Raw genomic sequence first — 21,957 nt, 5'->3', positions numbered from 1 at the left:
GAGACGGCAGTGGGGAAGAAGAGGTATGTCTGAGCACTCAGGAGAGCATAACTCACTCCATCTTGCAGGCTCAGGGAAAGTTCCTCAGAGGAAGTAGGAGGCTAGCTGGGGTCTGAAAACAGTGTGAGCTGGGAGAGGGAGTGGGAGAGGGACAGCTGGGAGGAGCTCCAGAAGGAACTGCTATGAGGCAGTCCAACATCCTTCACGTCTGGAGCTCCTACAGCTGCTAAGAGTATATAAGGCAGAATTAACTTTAAAAATTAGCATCTAGGAAGCCCACAGGCCTTACGAGGTCTTCTGCACACAAACCGCCTTCGAGCCAGGCCTCTCCCATCGCTGGCGGCTGCCGCTGACTCTGCTGAAGCGAACCGCAGGACTCTGCCTGTAATCCTGTTAGGGTTTACCTTGTTAGTTTCAGACCCATCATTCCTGCCAAGGTTTTTATGAATCTTGATTCTATTATCCTACATATTAGCCTTCTACCCTGGTTTTGTGTCATTCGCAAATTTGATCAGCCTGCTTTCTATGTCTTTATTCAAATTGCTGATAGAAACCTTGGACACAGGAGGTCAGATTCAGAGTCTGGAGGCATGACCCTTGACAGCGTCCCTCAGCAGTGCCTCAGATGCACAGCCGTCACCAGTATTCTCTGGATACGCTACTTGCTCAGCATCTAATTACTCTGTTAACCAGAAGTCATTCTCCCATTGTACTCAAGGCAGGCACAGACTCAGGAACAAGGATTGCACTGCCTGGCTCAGCTAGAGCTCAGCTACCAACCCACTATCCCCCTAGAAGAACCAGCCAACAGTCAAACGAGCCTCTGGGCACACAGAATACTCAAGCACTCAAACACAGCAGAGCTATTCAGACCCTGAAGCCAAACCTATTCGCTCTTATCTTATAGACAATTTTAATAAGGTGACTCCCTCCTTTCAAAGCCTTAGCAGATTAGTAGCTGCAAAGCAGAGGTAGAAACGTAACTTGCTTCAAGTAAGCACGCTGTCTATAGCCTTTCAAAACAGAGGGAAAAACTAAACTGTAAGAAACAGACCACAATAATTATAAACCCCAGTTAGTGCTTGGAAAAGAGGCTCTATGCCTTAGTACACCAAAAGGAATCACAGGACCACCTGAGGGGCACTGGTTACGAGCAATGGGTTAAGTTATGTTTGGCATCCTTCGTTTTAGAATAAAGGCAATGATATTTTTTTTATTGCATGATAAATACAAGTGTCATTGATATTGTGGATATTGTGGGTAAACATACATTCACTCAGCAAACTTGTCCTGCACATAGAGATGCACAAGTGTTGTGGAAATGGTTAAACAGCTAAAATATACTGCCGAGCAGCAGTGACCCCCAACAGGCAAGGTCCCTGCCCTTGAGAGTGGGCACCCACTGCATGAGCTGCCAATAAACAGGAATGCCAAGAAATAATGGACATCATTTCAGATTAAAATAAGTGCTATCAAAAAATAATAATTAAAATGGGATAAAATGATAATATGATAGGGTGGGGCGTGAGACGATGAACAGAATGTTCCGTGAGGATTTCTCCAGCAAGGGACATCTGAGCAGGAATGGGGAGGAGAACCAGCAGATCAGGCACTGCCAGGAGCAATGTAAATTGGTAGAACCTTTCCGGAAGGCAATTTGGCAAAAGTAGAGGGAAAAAAATGCTTTAACCCAGATATTCCTCATCCAGGAACTAAGCCTGAGAATGTAATCAGAGATATATGCATGGCAAAGCATGAGCCAGGATATTTAACACAGTGTTGTCTACATCAACCAGAATCTGGAGACAGACCACTAACGTCCAACTCCAGTCTGTTTATTGTATTCAATTATTTGTGCCTAATTTAATGGACTGTGTTGCAGCTATAAGAAAAAGCAATTTTCCCTCTACCCTTCTGACTTTTTGGCTGGGACCCCTATAACAAAAGACAAGTTAACAAGAGAAAAAAACAGAAGTGTATTCACATGTATACCTCATAATATATACACGGGGGATCCCCAGGGGAAAATGAGTAACTCAAAGCAGTGGCTTAGAACTCCAGCTTATACAGCATCCCCAGTCAAGAACAATGAATTTGTGAAGAATTCAATTGACAGGCCAAATGAAAGAAGTTTTAGGCTTTCAAGGGCAGCAAATTGTGGGAAGATCAATATATATACAAAAGGAAACGAATGGAACACAAAGGCTAGCTGTCAAGTTTGCTTCATAGATTCCTCTGGTCCTGTCTCCAGTGACCAAACTCTGTCCTTCCTGGGAGAGAGAGGAGGGACACCCTTGAAAGTTAATGCCCTGCTTTTAGGCAAATAGGGAGAGGGCAGGAAGCGTTTCCTGCATCTGTCTGCTCTCAACTGCCTTCAACCCAAAATAATCTTTTTGTCAAAGTGATATATCGGGGGGCAGCATATTCTGCCACCATTCACAGCGTTTAGAAAAGCAAGCTGGGGGAGAATATTTATTGGAATAGAAAGATGTTGAGGGGGCACTGCCAAGTGAAAAGAGGTAGCCTACAAAATTTTATTTCAGAAGACACACACCTTTTGTGCAGAAAAAGTATTATGCATTATGGCATAAGAGGAGGTGAGGAAGCAGGAGACGACAAGAACACAAACCAAACCAAACCATGAGCTCTGGTTTTCTCTGGGTAGGAGGATCCTATATAATCTCATTTTCTTTCCATTTTTTCTCTCTGTGTTAAGTTTCCTGCACCGAGCCTACATTTGTCTCATAATTTTAAAAAATCATTTATTTAAAGCAAAAGCAAAGAATTCTAGCAAAGATCACTTGTTTAAAAGCTGTGGTTCTGGAAAGGTAAGCCTCAGCTCCTAGGTCATGCAGCCACATGAACCAACTAACCCCCAAGAAGGGAAAGGAAGTAACTGATCGTGGGGTCTGTACGTGGGGAAACGAGTGTGACTCCACTAAGACCCCTTCCAAGTCAGCTGTGGGCGTGGGCCCTGGGAGGCGGGAGGAGACCTGGCAAACCTTGGTGTGTGTCTGGACATTTAATCGAATGCACACATGGCCACATCACCCCACTGCCACCTTCACCACATCCCTGCTTGGTCCTACCTTGCATAGCCTCTAAAGGACAGAGGCCAATGGGAGACAGGTCAGGGGCCGGCCATGCCTCCCAGGGAGCTGACAGAGTTGCAAACCCACAGGGTAGCTCGGTGCAGCACGCAGCCTTTTCTTCCTTAGGTTTCTTCCTGGAGATGGAACGTTTTCTTCCTTGAGTGATCCATGCCCTCCTGCAACTTCTTCTCTGAGCTTCTCTATACAGCTGAAGGACAAGGCTTGGCTTCTGTCTTCCTGCACCCAGGCCTGGTGGAACTGTGACCTGAAGCCACCTCACCAGTTACCCCATTCACTCAGTGGATATTTCCTGGGCATGTGCATGGGCCAGGCACACACCAAGGGCAGGAGAGAGAATGGTGAACACAGAAGTCAAGGGCCCTCCTCTTAAGACGCTTGTGGGCAAGTGGGAAAATGCTTTCATTAACCCCTGGCCCCAAGGAGAAGTCGCACCTGGACTTATTTCTATCTGACGTTGATTTGTACCCAGAATTTGACTCTGTTCAGTGTGAAATCAAACCCGGCTCAGTCCAGAGTGAGCCCTGCTTTCTGATTCCCTGTTGCAGACAGGCATTCGTGATTTCCACCACAGCCAGCAGAAAACCCAGAGTAACTTACAAGACACCTCAGAAACAAACAAACAAAACTGGACAATAGGAACACTTCTCTCCGGAACACAACCTTCACAAAGTTTTTTTCCCCTTCTTCTTTTTCGCAAACTTGAAATAATTAAATTTAATCCCAAAATTATTCGACACACCTTTAGAGTCTCTAGAAGGAAGAAGAAAACCCTCAGGCAGTAATTCTAAGTGCTGACACAGCAGAGGGGAGATTTTTAAAACACTGTTCTCACAGATTCATTCAAAGCAGGCGGTTTACGGTCTTGAGAGGAAAATGAAAACCATGAATCACACTTCAGGCATAAAGTACACAGATAATTCATCAAGCTTCACCCGGGGCTACCGATTTTTTTTTTTTATGTTGGCTACTCCAAGCCGGGCACTGTTTCCCAACAATGCCTGCTGACATCCAGGGAGAGGTTCCACTTGGTCAAGAAAGAAACAATGATTACAATGAACTGAGATAGCTCTTAGAAACAAACAGCTCTCACGGGCAAAATAAGGTCAGATGACTAGAGGACCACTGGGAGAAGAGCACAGGAAAGGATATTCTGCTCTGAAGACGGGGCAAGAGGAAGGGTAGGGGAATTTCCAGATGAGCACTTGCAAATATGATGACAACAGCTTACATTTGTGGCGGGCTCCCTGTGCACCAGCTACCTCTCTGACAGTATTTCTCCCCTGACAGGTTCTGGCAGGTACTGTTTTCACCCCCATTTTGCAGATGAGCAAACTGAGAAAGGAAAGGTTACAGTAACCCAAGTAGAGGTGGAGGCAGCATCAGATGCCAGGCGGTCTGGCTCCAGACCCTGGGATCTCCAGCACAGGACTCAGCCGCATCCGACTTCAGGTTTGTTGTGACCAAGATCCGGGCCGGGCACAGCAGACAGGAGGAGGTCACAGTGTGCGTGGCTCAGGACAAAGATCCCCCCCCCCACCAAACTGCAGCAACAGAGCGGTGGGAACACAGCTCATTCCGCCTCCACCACCTACTGGCAAATGTCCACAGACCGTTCACTACCCTCGCTGCATTTCAGTGCCCCCACCAGAAGTAAAGTGAAAAAAAATTACAGCACCCACATCGTTTTGTAAGGATGAGACGAGCTAATCACCCACAAAGCAGAAGAACCTCACCCGGCACAGAGTAAGTGCTCACAAAGGAAGAAGCTGTCATTTCTCCCAAGCAGTGCTAAGGCAGCCTTGGGGCAGGAGGGCAAGCAGGGGGGCTCCCAAGAGGAGGGCACAGTGGGCCCTGGGCAGAGATGCTCCAGATGTCCTCCACTCCACTCTGTTGCCCACTCGGAGCACTGCCACTCTCGACCCAAGCACCCACTCCACTGCACCCCCGTGATTCCTGGCAAACCGTCTCGCACCAGCAATTCCCCAGGCCAGAAAGACTGGCCTAGCTGTATCCCCATCTCAGGGGCCCAGCTGTCCACCGGCGACATGATCTGGTCTGCAGAGGCAGGCGTGTGACATTCTTCATCTCTGTGCTCCCAGGGGCTGGCACAGTATCTAACACAAGGGGACACAGTCAATGCACGTCCGAGGCTGCAGGAGTGGAGGAGTGGAGGTGAATGCAATGCCAGCCTAAGTGAGGGGAGTGGACTCCCTGCCCCCAGACCTCATCCACTCCTGCTCCCAGGACAAGGGAAGTGGACCAAAGAAAGTGAGGTGTCACCAAGGTCTGCCCAAGATGTAGGTATTCTGAGTGTGACCTGTGGAGGCCCCACCCCCAGTTTTTTTAATTTTTTATTGAAGTATAGTTGATTTACAATGCCATGTTAATACATATATACATATACATATTCCTTTTCATATTCTTTTTCATTATAGGCCATTACAAGGTACTGACCATAATTCTCCATGCTATACAGTAGGACCTTGTTGTTTATGTATTTTATACATAGTTAGGATCTGCAAATCTCGAACTCTCAATTTATCCCTCTCCACCCTCCTTACCCCTGGTAATCATAAGTTTCTTTTCTATGTCTGAGTCTGTTTCTGTTTTGTAAATAAGTTTGTGTCTTTTTTTTTAGATTTCACATATAAGTGATATCATATGGAATTTTTCTTTCTTTTTCTGGCTCACTTCACTTAGTGTGATGATCTCCAGGTCTATCCATGTTGCTGCAGATAGCACTATTTTGTTCTTCTTTTTTATGACTGAGTAGTATTCCATTACACACTTTTACACACACACACCCATATCTTCTTTACCCAGTCATCTGTTGATGGACATTTAGGTTGCTTCCATGCCTTGGCTATTGTAAACAATGCTGCTGTGAACATTGGGGTGCATGTATCTTTTCAAATTAGAGTTTCCTCTGGAAATATGCCCAGGAGAGGAGCACCCCCCCTCCTCCGTTTTGAAAGCTGAACTTCATAGAGAAAACACCTCCAGAAACACCCACCTATGAACTTTAGGTTCTATACTGTGTCCTGATACTTAGAACAAAGTCCACAGGAAACCTCTGGCCAGGTTGACCACGAGGAGCAGACATCACCCTCAGGCACGGCTGGCTCATCACCTCACATTCTCTCAGCCTGAGGACACCTCGCCCTCTCATGTCCTACAGGAGTGTGATAAATTCATGGGAAGGACCCGTCAGGACTTCTCTTATTTTTCCAGCTTTCTTGAGCCGTAACTGACATTGCGTATGTTCAGGGTGAACGATGTGCTGGTTTGATGGGTATATATTGCAGAATGATGACTGCAATAATGTTAACTAGCACTCCCATGACATCACATAACCACCATTTCTTTTCTGTGAAGAGAACATTTACGATCTACTCTCTGAGCAAATTTCAAATATATAATACAGTACCATTAAATGTAATCACCATGCTGTGCATTAGATCCCCAGAACTTATTTACCTTATAACTGGAAGTTATGGGGTGGAATGGGGAGATGTTGGACAAAGAACTTCCTTTGGACCAAGACTGTGTTTTGATAAGCAAGCAGCTTCCCAACCAGCTGCCCCGCTGAGGCTGTCTAGAAACACAGTTGCATTTGAATGAGCCCAACAGGGTGCGGAAAAGATGGGCTGCAACAGTGCAGGACTTGTGCCTCATTAGGAACAGAGGAAGTCATGTGCTACAGCAGCCTACAGGCCAAGGGTCAAGAGACTGAGGTCCTAGGCTCACATCTGCCACTGAACAAGGAGGATCTGATTAAGGCTCTCTGTTCAAAAAAAAAAAAAAAAAAAGGAAAGACAGATGAGACAAAACCTAGAGACTCTCCCAGGTCAGACACAGGGTCTAATGTAATTCACTGTGTGATGCCTTCTGGTAAAATGTCAGAGCTCCATTCACTCGGCATATGTCAATCCTTTTCATGGCCATGATTTCACTGAGGTTGTCAGGGTCACTGAATTATCAGAAGGCCTCACCACCAGTCCCTTCTCTTCCCCTCCTCACCCAAATCTGTTGTAAACTGTTCCAACACGTTAAGCACTCAACTTCAATGTTTTACTGAGAGCACCTTCATCTCACTTATTAACAGTGTGACACCACGTGAGTTCTTTAACCTCTCCAAGCCCTGCATTTCTCATCCGAAAGTAGGAAGAATTATGACATTCCTATTCCACAGGATTGCTTGAAGATTTAAGAAGTACACTGCCTTTGCACACTGCCTGGCATGTAGTAAGTGCTCAATAAATATTACTTATTACTATCATCATCCTCATCATCCCTGGAGCCAAACAACCCTAGTTTGCTCCTTCGAGAAAACAATAAAAGGATCTTTTGCATCAGGAATGAAATCAAAGCAAAGTACATCTTTCTTGTGGGTTTTCATAAATAAGGTATTCATATTCTCAAAATCTCTAACTGAGTATGTTCTCATTACATGACTGAAGATATTTTCACTGGTCCACAAGACTGAATTAAAACACAATGCATCCAGGAACCAAGTATTTCCACCATTTAAAAAAAAAAAGATACACGTGAGACTTCTATATAACTGTCATCGGTATTATATACATTCAGTCAGAGCTAATATGTTTAGAAAAGATATCACAGAAAAGCAAATTCTGAGCTAAGTCGAGGAAAATAGGTAGGATTTTAGATAGGCAAAGAAGACGCCACCTCCATCATGACTCAGAACACCATAAAAATATTCATGAGCGAAAGTTAAGATTCAACGGATTTAATATAATTTTAAATGTAAAAAATGTAAACATTCTATGAAAGAAAAATTTGAGAAATATTTTTAAAGAGACATCTAGTTCAAGATGACTAATTGTATTTGTACATTTTGTCTCTCTTCTCTCTCAAAACTCCACTAAAAAGAATAAAAAAATAAAATCCATAGCCAGGCTGAATAGCCTCAAGGGGTGCCAATCAGTAAAGCAGAAGAGGAAAAAAATATGGAAAAGAAATAGCACATGGGAATAAAACACTGGATCATACAACAAAGGAGAAACCTCCCTGGAAAGGAGTTTAGACAGAGGGGGGAGACCAAAATTCTGTGTACAGAGTTCCTTCCAATCACTGGCCAACTCAGAAATTGCAACGTGCAGGAGAAAACTCCAAGGATCCCAATGGAAAGTAACAGTCGCAGTCTAAAGAGTGAAGGAGAGATTTCAGCAGCCAGCTCATGCTAGGAGACAGAGTTTGGAGTTAAAGTTTCCTTGAGTTACACTTCTACTGAAACCTCTGAAGGGCCAAATTATTGGAGTAAAAAACACATCCCAGGACTAAAGGATGCACCCTGGGATCAAAGGCAAGACTAAGATAGATTTATCCAAATGTAGCCTACAACGAAGGTTCTGAGGATTAAGGTGACCCAGTAGTAAATTAATGGCTTGCAAGAACAAAAACACTCTTCAGAGGATAATAACAATCCAGCAACTCTACAAGGTGTGATCAACAATGTCCAAAACACGATTAAAAATTACTACACATGCAAGGAAGCAGGAAAATGTGACCCATAATCAACAGGAAAAAAAAAAACAGAATCATGGATCATCCCAATGTTGGAAATTTGCTTTAAAGGACTTTCTATCACAAATACATTTAATTCTAGGGACAGATGAAAAGAATAGGTAAAAGGTAGAAAACATCAACAAAGAAACTAAAATTCTAGAAGAGAATCAAATGGAAATTCCATAACTGAAAAACAGTGAGCATCTGAAATAAAACATTTATTGCATGGGCTTATCAGAAAATAGATACAGTAGAATAAAAAATTAGTGAATTTGAAGACAAGTTAATAGATATTATTTCAAAATACATCACAGGGAGGAGAATTTTTTTTAAAAATAATAGAACAGAGCATTCAAGACCCATGGAACAGTATCAAACTGTCTGACATACGCATAATTGAAGAACCAGAAAGAGAGGAGCGAGAGAGAATGGGGCAAAAGAAATATTTGAAAAAATATAAGAGTAACCAACTGATGAAAAACATCAAACCATAGCTCCAAGAATCTCCACAAACCCAAGCAGGAAAAATACAAATGAGACCCACCTAGACACATCATAGCCAAACTGCTGAAAACCAAAAATGAAGAGAAAGTCTTCGAAGCAGCCAACAAGAAAACACATGACATTCAGGAAAGCAACAGTAACAGTGGCGGCTGACTTCTCACCGGAAATAATGAAACCTACAGGACGATCCAAAGCCATCTCTAAAATGCTGAAAGAAAACTGTCAACCTAGAATTCTATATCCAACAGAAATACCTTTCAAAAGTAAAAGCAAAATAAAGAATGCCAATAAAATAAAAGACAAGAGAATTCATTTCTAGCAAACCTACATTATAAGAAATGCTAAAGGACGTTATTCAGGCTAAAGGGATGAAATCCTGAAGGGAAAACCAAATCTGAAGGAAGTAATAGAGTACTTGAGATCGTAACTGTGTGGGTAAATAGACATTAAAAATGTGGATCCGTAAAAGTATACTAATTACTAAAGACAGAAATAATTTAAACGTCCTATGGGACTTATACATAAAAGTGAAATCTACAACAATGAACCAAAGGCATGAGAAAAAAATGCTTTCAAAAAAGATTTTTACATGGCATGTGAAATGGTGTAATGTTGACTTAATGGTGACAAGTTTAAAAAATGTATATTGAAATCTGTAGGGAAACTACTAAAATTTTTTAAAGAGGTATAACTAAAACACAGTAAAGAAGATAAAAGGGAACGCTAACAAGTATTTGATTAGCCTAAAAGAATACAGAAAAGGTATTCTGTATTCTTGAATTTGTTCTTGTACAAATGGAATAAATGAAAAGCAAGTAACAAGGCAGTAGGCTTAACCCCAACCATACCAGCTGCATTAACTGTAAATGGCTTTAGCACTCCAATTAAGTGGCAGAGATTGGCCAGCCTGGCTAAAATTAAAAGGTAAAACCAAAAGCTATTTACAAGAGTCATACATGAAACATAAAAATACAGATAGGTTGAAAGTAAAGGGACTGAAAAATACATTCTGTGCAGACATTAATCTCAAGAAAGATAATGTAGCTATATATTAATATCAGATAAAGTAGACTTCAAGATAAGGAATATTAAAATAAAGATGTAAACTTTGTAATAATAAGATGTTCAACTCAGCAGAAGGAAAAAAATTCAAGAACACTAACTAGAAATGTAGACATAGGAACTGGACCTCCAAATCATTAAAGGAAATAAAGGGGAGGTAACAAAACTTCAGCTATTCAGCTAAAGCAAGAAACAAGAGGGGAAAAAAACATAAAAAAGAAGTACCACTTAAAGAAAACAGAGACTAAGTTGGCAGCAATACAATGAAAGATCAGTTATCTCAAAAAAAAAAAAAGTGAAAGCTTTAATTACCCTAGTTTGACAGAGGGAGCATATCTTCACATTAAAAAGAACAAATTTAAAAGAGTGAAAATATGAGGATTTGAATAGCACAGCTAACTTCCTTTAATATATTTATAGCTTAGTACTCACTAAACAGAACCTATTCATTATATTCAAACTATGTAAATTTACAAAAATTTACAGTGTGTAAATTTAAAAATTGACTATGTCTGTGGCCATACAGAAAATCATAACAAATTATATAACATAGAAATCACACAAGCCACAATCTCTGATCTCAGTTCAATGAAACTATTTTAGCACATATGATTATCCCCATATTTAAGACTAGGGAACTGAAGCACAGAGTTAAAGCGATCTGCCCACATTCACATAACTAGTCAACAGCATATCAGTGCTTTGAACCCAGGCAGCCTGGCTCTGGATCTGGCGGTCTTAACCACTGTGCTATGTTCCTTCCCAGGGAGAAGGGGCTATTTCCCCTCAGATATCTAAACATACTATAAAACTAGAATAATTAAAATGTTATATTAAGCCACAATCAGGCAAACAGACAATCAGAATAGAATTCATTTGCAGTTCATGGACATACGGAAATTTGTATGAGAAAGATGTCACTGAGAAAACAATGTCTATTTCATAATTGACAAGCCACACGCAAGAAAAAAGTTATATCCTCTACCTCACACCATACGTTTAAAAAATTCTCACACATTAAAGAATTAAAATTGAAGAATGAAATTATAAAATACTAGGCAATATAGGGGAATATTTCTGTTTTAGATGAGAAATGATTCCAAATAGGGCAGAAACTCTGAAACCATAAAGAAAAAGATTGATAGATTTAACTACGTCATTAAAATGTGCACCATGATTTCTATCAATTCCAAAGAAACTTAAAAGTCAACCATAGAGGTGGAAAAAATTTGCAATTTATAAAATAAAAGATTAATATCTATAAGGAATAAAGTACTCCTACACATTAACAAGATAAATTTGAAGATCCAATAAAAGCATGGATAAAGGGAAATGCCAGATATTTCACTTAAAAAATATAAATTTCTAATACACAAGTGAAAAGATGCAAGTGTTATATTCCCTCCCATGGCATAAATATAAAACATTAATAACATCTAGCATTGGCAAGGATGTCAAAATACAGACACCTTTGAACTATTGGTAGAATAGAAGTATGTATAGCCCTCTGGGTGGCAATTTGGCAGTGCCCATCAGAATTTAAAATACTTGTGGCCTTTGACCCAGAAATTTCATTTGCACAAGTTTATCACAATACTTTAATAGGTACCTTACATTATATATGCACAGTTGCAATGTTGTTTGTCATAGCAAAAGATGAAAACACCCTAAAATTCTGGGAACAAGTTAGCACAATGGAACACTAGACAGCCAGCAAAAAGAATCAAGTAGATCTATAGAGACAGAAAATACCTCCAAGATATAGTAAGTAAAAACAGTTAAACAATCGACAAAATGTGTTCTCAATTTTTTTACATTAGAATATGTGTTTAAAAGTTTAACTTTTAAAAGTGAAGGGAATGGAACTTACAGAAGTGCAGGAATTCAGGGAAACTTGCATTTTTTCTATTTTAATTTTTAAACTATTTTATAATCTTAAAATATTGTTCAAGTGAATGGAAACACATTCATCCCCTTCACATTCACTTTTGTACAATCCTTTCTAATATTTTCCCAAGTCAGACATATTTCCTGTAGTCTGGAAATACATTTTTGTATAGTTCTTTCTTTAACTATTACATCATAAATTTTTACCGTGTTTCCTCATGATTTTCAAAGTGATTACTTTAGTAGCTATCTAATATTTATTTGAATCCATAATTTACCAAACCATTCTTCAAATGTTGACCATTTGAGGTTATTTTATTCTTATTTGACAAATGCATCTGCTTTGTATGAAACACAGCAATGAACATCTTTATATATGAGGATTTTGTATCTCTTACAGCAGCACTTCAACGTATTTTTTTAAGAGTTCTGAGTCAAAGGAAAGGAATAATTTTACTGCTGTCTGTGCACTGCAACATTGTTCTTCAAATGGGTTATATCCATTTATAATCCCACTTGTAGCATCTGATCATATCCATTTCACTACAACCTTGCACATCCTGCATGTTAATCCTTACTTTCTGATTTTCCTTTAAATATTTTAGTTGATATAAAACATAGAGGTTAGTTTTTGACACATCCCCACTTCAGATGTTTCTAAAGCAATCACAAAAGAATCATCCAGTGCCCTATGTGAGGATACTTCATTAGCTTCTTTTTTTCCCCATAACAGGAAACATCCAAATTGATTTTTCTAATTATGCATGAAAGTAATAAATGTTTACTGTAAAATAACTTAGACAATAAATGGTGCAAAGAAAAAGGCAAACATAATCCCATCAGCCAGAAATAACCACCATTAAGCTTTTGTTGTTCATCTTTATAGCTATTTTTCTTACAGATACAGACACAAATTGATTTTATTACATTACCACATTACAGTAGCATTATGCACTCTTATGTAACCTGTTTTTTATCACTTAACAACAGTTTATGGGTGTTTTCCCCAAGCTAACAAATAGTTATCTACAAAACTAATTTTAACAGCTGTGCATTTGTTCATTGTAGCCCATAAAAAGCTTGTGCTAAGCTATATGCAATGCATTTTATTGTTTTTAGATGCATATCTTGCACTTCTGTGGAAATCAAAGATTTAAACAAGTATTGGTTATTTGCATTTTGTTAGTTGCCTTTTTTTGAATAGCTCTTTCCTTCTCGCATTGATTGGTAAGAGTTCTCTGTATATGAGGAGCATTAACTGTTTTTTCAAAACACTTTTTAAATGGACGTATAGTGGATTTACAATGTTATGTTCATTTCTAGTGCACAGCATGGTGATTCATTTACACATATATGCATATCTATATATTCCTTTTTATTCTTTTTCATTATAGGCCATTACAAGGTATTGAATATAGTTCCCTGTGTTATGCAGTAGGATCTTATTATTTATCTATTGTATGTATAGTAGTTGGCATCTGCAAATCCAGAACTAGTAACTTCATAAATTAAGACAACAGTATCGCCCCCTGGGGGTGAGGAGTGCAAAGATTAAATCACCCAGGGTGTGGCAAGGGCCTAGTACAAAGCTGGCACGCGGTGTTAAACCTTGTTTCCTTTAACCAAGATGGAGATATAGGTCAATAAAAAGGTACCTAATATATACACATATCAGCCATTTCTTTTTCCCAATGGCTACTTGAACAATTATTCAGAATGCCCTCCCCAAACTTCCAGGTTCAGCCCTGCTGTGGCACTGACAGCTACACTCATTACATTGTGACAGTAAGTATCTTTCATTGGCCTGTATCTCCACCTCCCCGTTGGAAGGGACAGAGATGGAGGGAGGAAAGGAGATTGGCTTTAACGCCTACCATGTGCCAGTTTCATAGCAGGCACCTGTGTACATTACATCCCTTCATCTTTACAGCCTCCTGGGCAGTGATACCTTGTCCTCACCTTACAGATGAGGATGCCAGGGCACATCATCATAATCAGCAGGCAGGACTGAACTCCAAAGCGCATGCGCTGATTTTGGCGCCATGCTGTCTGCCCTCCCACTGGGTTGGACCCCAGCGCTAGGCATCCTCATGTCATTCACTGGAGCTACCACACGCTTTACGCAAAGTAACTGTTCAAGGGATCAAGATTAAAGCAGCATACAGACAAGAGCTCTCTTTTAGTCTTTGAGCTGCATAAAAGAAAGCCAAATCCTCTTTAAAAACTTCAGATGAGTAACCCAGCATTTCCACTCCTCAGGAGATATCCCAAAGAAATTACAAATGTATTCATTAAAAACAAGAGCATTATTTATTATGCTTAATAGCCAAGAACAGTAAATAATCCAAACATCCATAAATGATACCCATAAAATGAGTAAATAAAGAGGTACCGTCACACAATGACACACTCTAGGGCAACGAGAATTAACAATCTACAACTATGCACAACATAAATGAGTCTCAAAAGCATGCTAAGCGCACCCCCCCAAAAAAAAAGTAAAAAAATGAGTACACACTGTATGATGCCACTTACACAGAGTTCAAAACCGTGTTAGAAGTCAGAGTGGTGGAGATTCTCAGGGGTGGTGGAAGGGGGCTTAGCAGGTGGAGGGTATTCTGGGCAGCTGTATATTATACATCATGACTTTCCTTTGTATACATTATTTTTAGGTTGAATTAAAAGAAATTCCCATTTTTGTAGGTCAAAACAGTCACACATCAGCAATTTCATATGGTTCAAACTAACACTGCAATGAAATCATGTTGTAAAGACCCTCTCCTCTGGTAAAGGAGAAAGATACGTCTAGCATTGATCAGCAGGCTGCTTCCTTCCTGAAAACCAGCCTAGATGCTCCCGTAGCTTCTGACCCTGTTTCTTGCTCCTTTGTCTTCACTGGAGACAGAATAACAGCCGGCCCCTCACCTCGGCAGGACAATTTTCAGTCACATATCGAAAGAGTGCGATGGAGCGGTTCCCTGGCTCCATGGCCCCGGCTCCTCCCCACTTCCTGCTCACCCATCTCCCAGTCCTGTACCAGTTCACTTCCCCACTGTGAACCAGTGTTTCTAATTCACCCACAGGACACCAAGATTGTATTTTTTAAAGGAGCAAAATTACCAAGATGATTCTCATATTTAAAAACACTATCATAGAAAAACAGAGGTACGGTGCTTTTATGAGCCTTGGGTGGGTCATAAAAGGCATAATCTTTATAACTGATTGAGATAACTTTATCCACAAACTATGAAACTAATGATCTCCTTCTATGGCGTTACAAGCATTTATCTCCCTGTAGAAAAACACCATCAATTCTCAGAATTCTGGGTACAGCCGACTCATTTTACGGTGGCAAATAATATTTCAAACAGAAGGAATCTCCATTTATCAGATGACAAAGCAGACACTGTCCCAGGCGGGGGAGAAGCACTGGGCACGCTTGGTCCATCATGCGCCGAGTGGGCGAGGAGGGGGCGGCTGGTGAAAAGAACAGTGTGGACCAGGCTCCGAGCAGAACCCTGCGTGGTGAACACAGACTCGGAAGTAAGTGATGGGAACGCGGCATTTTCCTCACACGTTATCTAATGCAGTTAGGCCGATAACACTTTGGATTCAATGTCCTAGAATCACTGCTGTAAAAGGGCAGCAATTTGTCACCACTGAGAAGCCACAGGGCTGAGGCACCTCTCCCCCTCCCATCAGACAGCAAGCCACCCACGCGGCGACATGGGGTACAGCTCACTGAATGAACTCCTGGCCAGCTTCATACCTCAGTTTTGGGGGCTAAAAGGAACCATTTGCAATATATTTAAAGGAGTTTATTATTTTATAGAAATCTTGCAGTAAATCGTTTGTACTAAGAGTCTCATTAGCCACCTATGGCATTTCTCTTTCACGTACATCATGGATTCAACTTAACAAATGGATAATAGTAATCACAATACTCATCTCGTTTAATATTCACAAGACTTGGGTTCGTGGATGCTGTTAATATTCCTATCAAAAAGATGGGGAAACACGGACTGAAGTGGGGTAAATACTTCACTAAAAGGCTCACAGTTAAGTGGCAAACCAGAATTCAAGCCCTGGTAACCCAACGCCAAAGGCCACGACGGTGACCCCTACACTACACTGCCATTCCTAGACACGATGGATACGTAACAGGAAGTCACAGGAGTGGGGAGAGCACACCTAAGTGTTGGTACACGTTCCATAGGCACTTACAGCACCTTATTTAATAAAACCCAATGAAGTAGGAATTAGTGCCATTTCCCACATGAAGAAACCGAGGTTCAGAGATTTTAGGCCACTTGCTAGTTAATAGCAGAGCCAAAATCCAAACATAGACCTGTCCAGCTCCAAAGCCCATGGTTTGTCATTTACACTTGGCCTTAAACAACTCTTTGCTTCTGGAGAGCGAGCAAAATTACTACAGGTGATTTGTCAGAGAGAACAGACTTCTGCTACAGTAGCTAATGAGTCCCCAAAGTTTCCTTCTGTCCCACAGAGTCCACTCCGATAGCAGCTGTCCTGCTGCCTGCATCTTGCCCCCTGTCATCTCAACACATAGCTCCATGCTCACCACCAATGGAGGAGGACAGTGACAGGCCACTAAAGGGGACGGATGCTGCCTCAACCTGGAGGTGAGACCTGTCATTTCATCCATGTGCCCCATGGCCCCACGTCAAGGCAGGGGTCTGGGAACTGTAGTCTCCTGTGTGGTCAGAAAGAAGCAAAGAACCAGAGGAGACCCTCGACCACACGAGGGTCTCAAGCTACTGTAAACTGCACGACAGCGGTTCCCAAACGTGGTGGACAGAGGCTCACCTGCTGACAATGCAGATTCCTGGGGCTCCATTCCATCTGCTGATTCAGTTAAAGCTGAACTGGGCCCCAGTTAATTTAGATGCAGGTGGTCAGCAAGCCGCCCTTCCAGAAGCCTTGCTCTGGATGAATGCAGAACCCTCAGAGGGCTCTAAACATGATCGCTGGACAGCAAGTGATGTCGTCACATCTGGTGAGCTCATGAGGCACCGACCACACAGGTGGGAAAGTGGGGAAAGCAAAGAAGACAGAGACGCAGCCTCCAGACATGCAGCCTGCACGGAAGGGGACTGACTCCCGGGCTCCGAGAGAGCTTGGTGGGGCCCAGCCGTGGTAGCTAAGCTGTGCATGGTCACTGGCAAAAGGAAATAGGGCCTGTGTGCCAAGGGAACAGCTGCTTTCCCCTACTGGGCACGGATCTGATCACGGTGCTTTTTTGTTTCAGACTTCCCAGGGCTCCCCATCAGTGCCTCCCAGGGAACATCCACGCTTCCCGGCAGGGCCCTGAGACCGTCCACGTTCTTGTCCCAGGCTCATTTCCTGCCACTCTTACCACCCCCAAAACCCACACTCCGTGTGGAGGCCACACCTGGTGACCTGAACCCACCCAAATGCGCCTCCGGGCTTTTGCTCCGGGGGCTCCATCTGCAGGAATGTTCTTGGGCCGAGGCGCTCTGCACCCACCACGCGCTGCTCCAGACTCAGGCAGGGATGTCAGCTCCGAGCCGCCTTCCCTAGCACCCTTCTCCACCTTCTCATTCCTCCCAGGACCAACTGACTCCTCCTTCTCAGTAAATCTGAGCACTGTGCTCCAACTACTCGAACCATCCCCTGACCTGGAGTCTTAAACTGGACTCTTAGGAGCAATAGAGGAAGACCTGTTAGTTACTGTCAATATTCCAAAAATCCGCCTGACAGTCAGTGCCCTCGAGCAAGTCACCTGGATGGGCTAAAGCTCCAAGCTTCCCGGTGTCTGTCTGGAATTACATGAACTAAAGTTTACTAACGAAGGGGAAGGGAAATAACTACTCCCACGGCAGGCTCCCAGAAGATGCCAAACACGCATCTGTTGTCTGGATGCATGATAAAAGAGAAATGTTTGTAGGCAAAACTTTCAAAACCAGGGATTATGCAGAGGAAAATAACAAACAGTGGTGCCCAGCATGCTTACTCTGTCAGGCTGTGAGCTCCTTGGGGGGGGGGGGCTGGCCCTCCTCCCCCAGTCACCCCAGCACCCGGCACAGGCCTCCTGCGTAGGAAGTGCTCAAAGAAGGTCGCTGAACTGGCCTGAGGTGAGGCAAACTCCATTCCCTGAGCAGCCGGCCATCCTGAACAGACTCCCAGCTCCTGGGGAAACATGCCCAGACAGGGCGCCTCCGAGAGCCACAGGGAGGGAGAGGAAGGAGGGAGGGGTGGAGGGACAGAGGGAGGCATTGAGGACCCCAGGCTCACAAATAAAACAGGCAGATCATCTTCTCCACCCCCGCACCCCCTCCCTCCCCACGTCAGCATCTCAGATAGTCATCATATTTCCAGGGTCCTTTCTGCAGTGCTGTAAATAAAGGGTTTTCGGACTTAACTGATGTCCTGGAGGGCAACGACCAAGAAGCAGCAAGAGAAAACGGCACCAGTTCTTTAACGTTCTTACCAGCAACTTCCTCGCAGCATCTCTTCCTCTGGCTCCAAAGTCCTATGGAAGACCCCTCAAAATCTGTAACAAGCCCAATCCCGCCTCTCAGGGAACCTGAACCACAACCGGCACCCTCCTCCACAGAGGCCACATCCTGAGAGTCTGATTTTAGAACCAGAGTGACCTCTCTCCCCACACATGAGCGCTTCCTTGGAGATAACAGGCCACGTAAGGGGATCGCTTCTAGAATGCGGTCCCTTGGGTTCCAACCTGGAAGCCTGGTGCTGGACACATTCTATTCCAGCAGCTTTGGGATCGGGGATCAACTGCCTGTTTGAAACCACACGTACCTCCTGCTAGCTGAGTAGCTACAGGCAAGCTACTTAACCTTTCTAAACCTTGGCTTACTTATTTGTCAAGGAGGGGGAATTAAGAGGATCCCCTCAAGTGAAATGAGGCTTAAAAGAGAAATCACATGGAATGCCTTTGGCAGATAGCAAGCCCTCTGCTGACCAATACCGGCTGCTGTTTTTTTCTGAAGTAGTACAGTGAGGTGATTGAGAGTCCAGACCACACACGTGAAGGATCTAGATTTAGATCTCAGCGCCTTTACTAGCTCTGTGACTCGGGCAGTCCCTTAATCTGTCTGTACTTCCAGTTTCTTCATCCATGAGCAGAAATATCAATACACCACCTTAATCAGGTGCATATAAGGGTTAAACGGTATATGCGATTTATCTTCATTAGTGTCTGGCTAAAAGTAAGCCCTCAATAAACAGTAGTTATCATCCTGGTGACAACAGTAAAAGCGGACGTAGTGCACCACTAGTGGTGCACCGTTGGTCGTGGGACTGCTGACTGGCCACCGTTTCCACACTGCGCTTGCTTGAATTTGGCAGGCTGTGGCAGGCGCAGAAACACACACAGAGTCTCTGCTGGCATCTTGGGTGGCAGCAGGACAGAGGAAGCCCACGGACGCCCCTTCCCTCTGCTCTGCCCCAGTCCCTAAGTAAGAGCAAAGACCACAAGCCTCACAGCACTCAATTCAGCCGCAAAGCTACACATTGTACTTTGATTTTTCCTAAACATTGATTCCTCGAACCGATTTATTTCCTGTTAGGTTAAACTTTATGTGCCAGTCCTGATCTGCATCACTCATTACTAATTTTCTTCTCAGTGATTTGAGCCTCTCAGGCAGGACTGAGGACCTCTGGGGTGATCCATGGAGAGCATTCTATGGAAAGCATCCTCTGGGGACCCCGTATCATCAAAGCTCAGCACTAAACCTGGTCAACAGACAGAAAACTGGATCCTTAAGGGAATAAGGAAAAGCATATGTTCCTACTACCTCTGGATTCAAAAATGCATTTCATTAGCACTAACTTCAAATCTACGGGAGCATGTGGGCATCGCGGGGTGGGATTCTGCTCTTATGCAGAGCAAATATGATCAGAGATCAGGTGCCTCTACACGCGATGTTGCTCCAGAGGCACAAGTTTGCAAAGAAGTAAGGTATCCCCCACCAAAGGTTATTCTCTTACCCTGAGAAAAGGGGTAGATACACCAAGCAGAACCATATAATATCAGCTAAGTTGGGATCCAACAGCAGAGAAACTGGATTCAGCTTGCCTGGGGGGGACTTTCTAAATTTACTCAAGTGATGCTCTGTGACTAAGAACCACCACCTTCATGAAGAGCAGAGGTAGGTACAAGCCACTGAAGCCTGCCATCAGACCAGTGCCGGCAATGGAAGAATAAAGCTTCCCCCGAAAGTCAGCCTCTGTCATCTCGCCAGAAGCTCATCTGAGAAAACAAAGGGTCGTCTGTATCTGTGTGCTCCGAGCCAGTCCTTCCGGAAGTCGTATCTGCCTGATGGTAATAGCATCTGAGCATCCAGGATTCCCACCCAGGGAGTCTCACACTGATACCAAAGCTGGTCTTTGCAGGTAAAAGAGCCACAAGTTGGGCACACTGTTCACATTTCCAATTTGAAATGAAACCAGGGAATCATCCAAAAATACCATCAGCACCCAAGCATATCCCTTTGGGTGACAGCAGATCCCCCATTAAGTAATTAATACAAAGGGGAAGTTTGGAGAAAGGAATATAAACTGCCTGGTTTTTACATAACATCCCTAGAGAAAGCAAGAAGCACATAAAATGATAATTATCAAGATTTCAAATCCACTGCACAGACCATTATATATCTGTAAACATCTCACTAATGTTTGGAGGGATATTTGAAGGGAAATCTTAAAACAATATAAACATTTACATATTATTGGACCCCTTTCTTTATTTGACAATTCCTAGCGGCAATCAAAACAGGCAGCCAAAGAGCCTACCTCACTTTATTTCAGCATTACTCACACAAACATTCACGCAGCAAATGGTAAATTCTATCGTGCATTGAACACTACTTCATCATTTCTATCACATAATAACTTAATGGGGCTTAACCTTTCTGCCAATTGGAAACTGTCCCCAACTGACCACAAGGCACGTACTAGTTTTAATGTATATTCCAAAGGTAGGAAAATAGACTAAGAGGTGGGGGAAAGTGTTTTTTCTGTTTTCCCAAGTGCATCAAGACCCAATAGAAGTTCTGCTTCCTTCTCCCCACTGAATAACACTAGTGTTTAGCCTGAAGCTGGGAGTGGGGGCTTTTCTGCATCTGGGGGAGCTCACGTCTTTTTTCTGATGGGGTGAATAAACACGCTGGATGAATTTAGTCCCTCGTAAAGAAAAACATGCAAGAAAGGGCATTTCTTTCCACGTGTGTACCCTGGGCTGCAGGGAACAGAAGTCGCCTCACAGCCTCCCACCTGCCTCTAGTGACTCTGGATTCCGGGCAGAAATCCTCCTGGTTGGAATGGCTCAGTGGGCTTAGAACATAACAAGACCAAAAAACTGGCAAAACCAGAAAGTTCATGCAACTTTAATATTTAATATGTATCTGAAAATAGTCATGGGCAAAGGAGGAGAGAGAACCTGACCCGCTGATGGAGGGACAGGTGTAGATGTAGGGGACTAGGTGACAGGGGATGACAGGGGACTGTGAAGTGGGTCTGAGCCGGTGTTCTGGGCTTGGATCTGAAAGGCAGAGACGTGCCAGCTCCCTGCTGCTTGGGCCCAGGAGGAGGTGGGCGGCGGGTCCCCCGGGAGCACTGGGGCTCAAACGTCTCTGATAGAACCCGCGCCAGCGTCCCCTCTTCTTTCCAAGACCGCTATTTCCAGGTACTCGCCGCTCAGAGCCCTCGGGCCACTTCGCTGCTGCCCGCAAGGGTCCCGGCCTGCACCCTAAGAGGATATGGACTCCGACTCGGCACAGAACTCCGGGCGTACAGAGTCCACACCCCGGGCTGCGGCCCCCGAACCACCACAGCAACAGTTTTCCAACGGGATAAG

General features: G+C 43.2%; 1 protein-coding gene across 12 annotated transcripts in view; it reads right to left on the bottom strand.

Annotated features, from left to right (window-relative positions):
• The window catches only part of PLPP4 (phospholipid phosphatase 4), a 291,237-nt gene that overhangs the window by 89,232 nt on the left and 180,048 nt on the right, over positions 1-21,957 (bottom strand). The window contains exon 1 of one of the 12 annotated variants that reach the window (XM_072972003.1): positions 18,568-18,759. The exons of 9 other annotated variants lie outside the window; for them this stretch is intronic. In XM_072972003.1, the coding sequence (XP_072828104.1) occupies positions 18,568-18,587 (20 nt within the window). In that variant the 5' untranslated portion in view covers positions 18,588-18,759. Of the gene's footprint in view, positions 1-16,922; positions 16,947-18,499; positions 18,760-21,957 lie in introns of those variants that run through there. 2 more of the 12 variants (XM_072972007.1, XM_072972008.1) reach the window with 2 other exon arrangements.

The sequence above is a fragment of the Vicugna pacos genome, chromosome 11 (assembly GCF_048564905.1).
Source record: "Vicugna pacos chromosome 11, VicPac4, whole genome shotgun sequence".
Classification (NCBI taxonomy): domain Eukaryota; kingdom Metazoa; phylum Chordata; class Mammalia; order Artiodactyla; family Camelidae; genus Vicugna; species Vicugna pacos.
The sequence above is the reverse complement of the archived record's forward strand: the minus strand, read 5'-3'. Positions and strand labels throughout refer to the sequence as shown.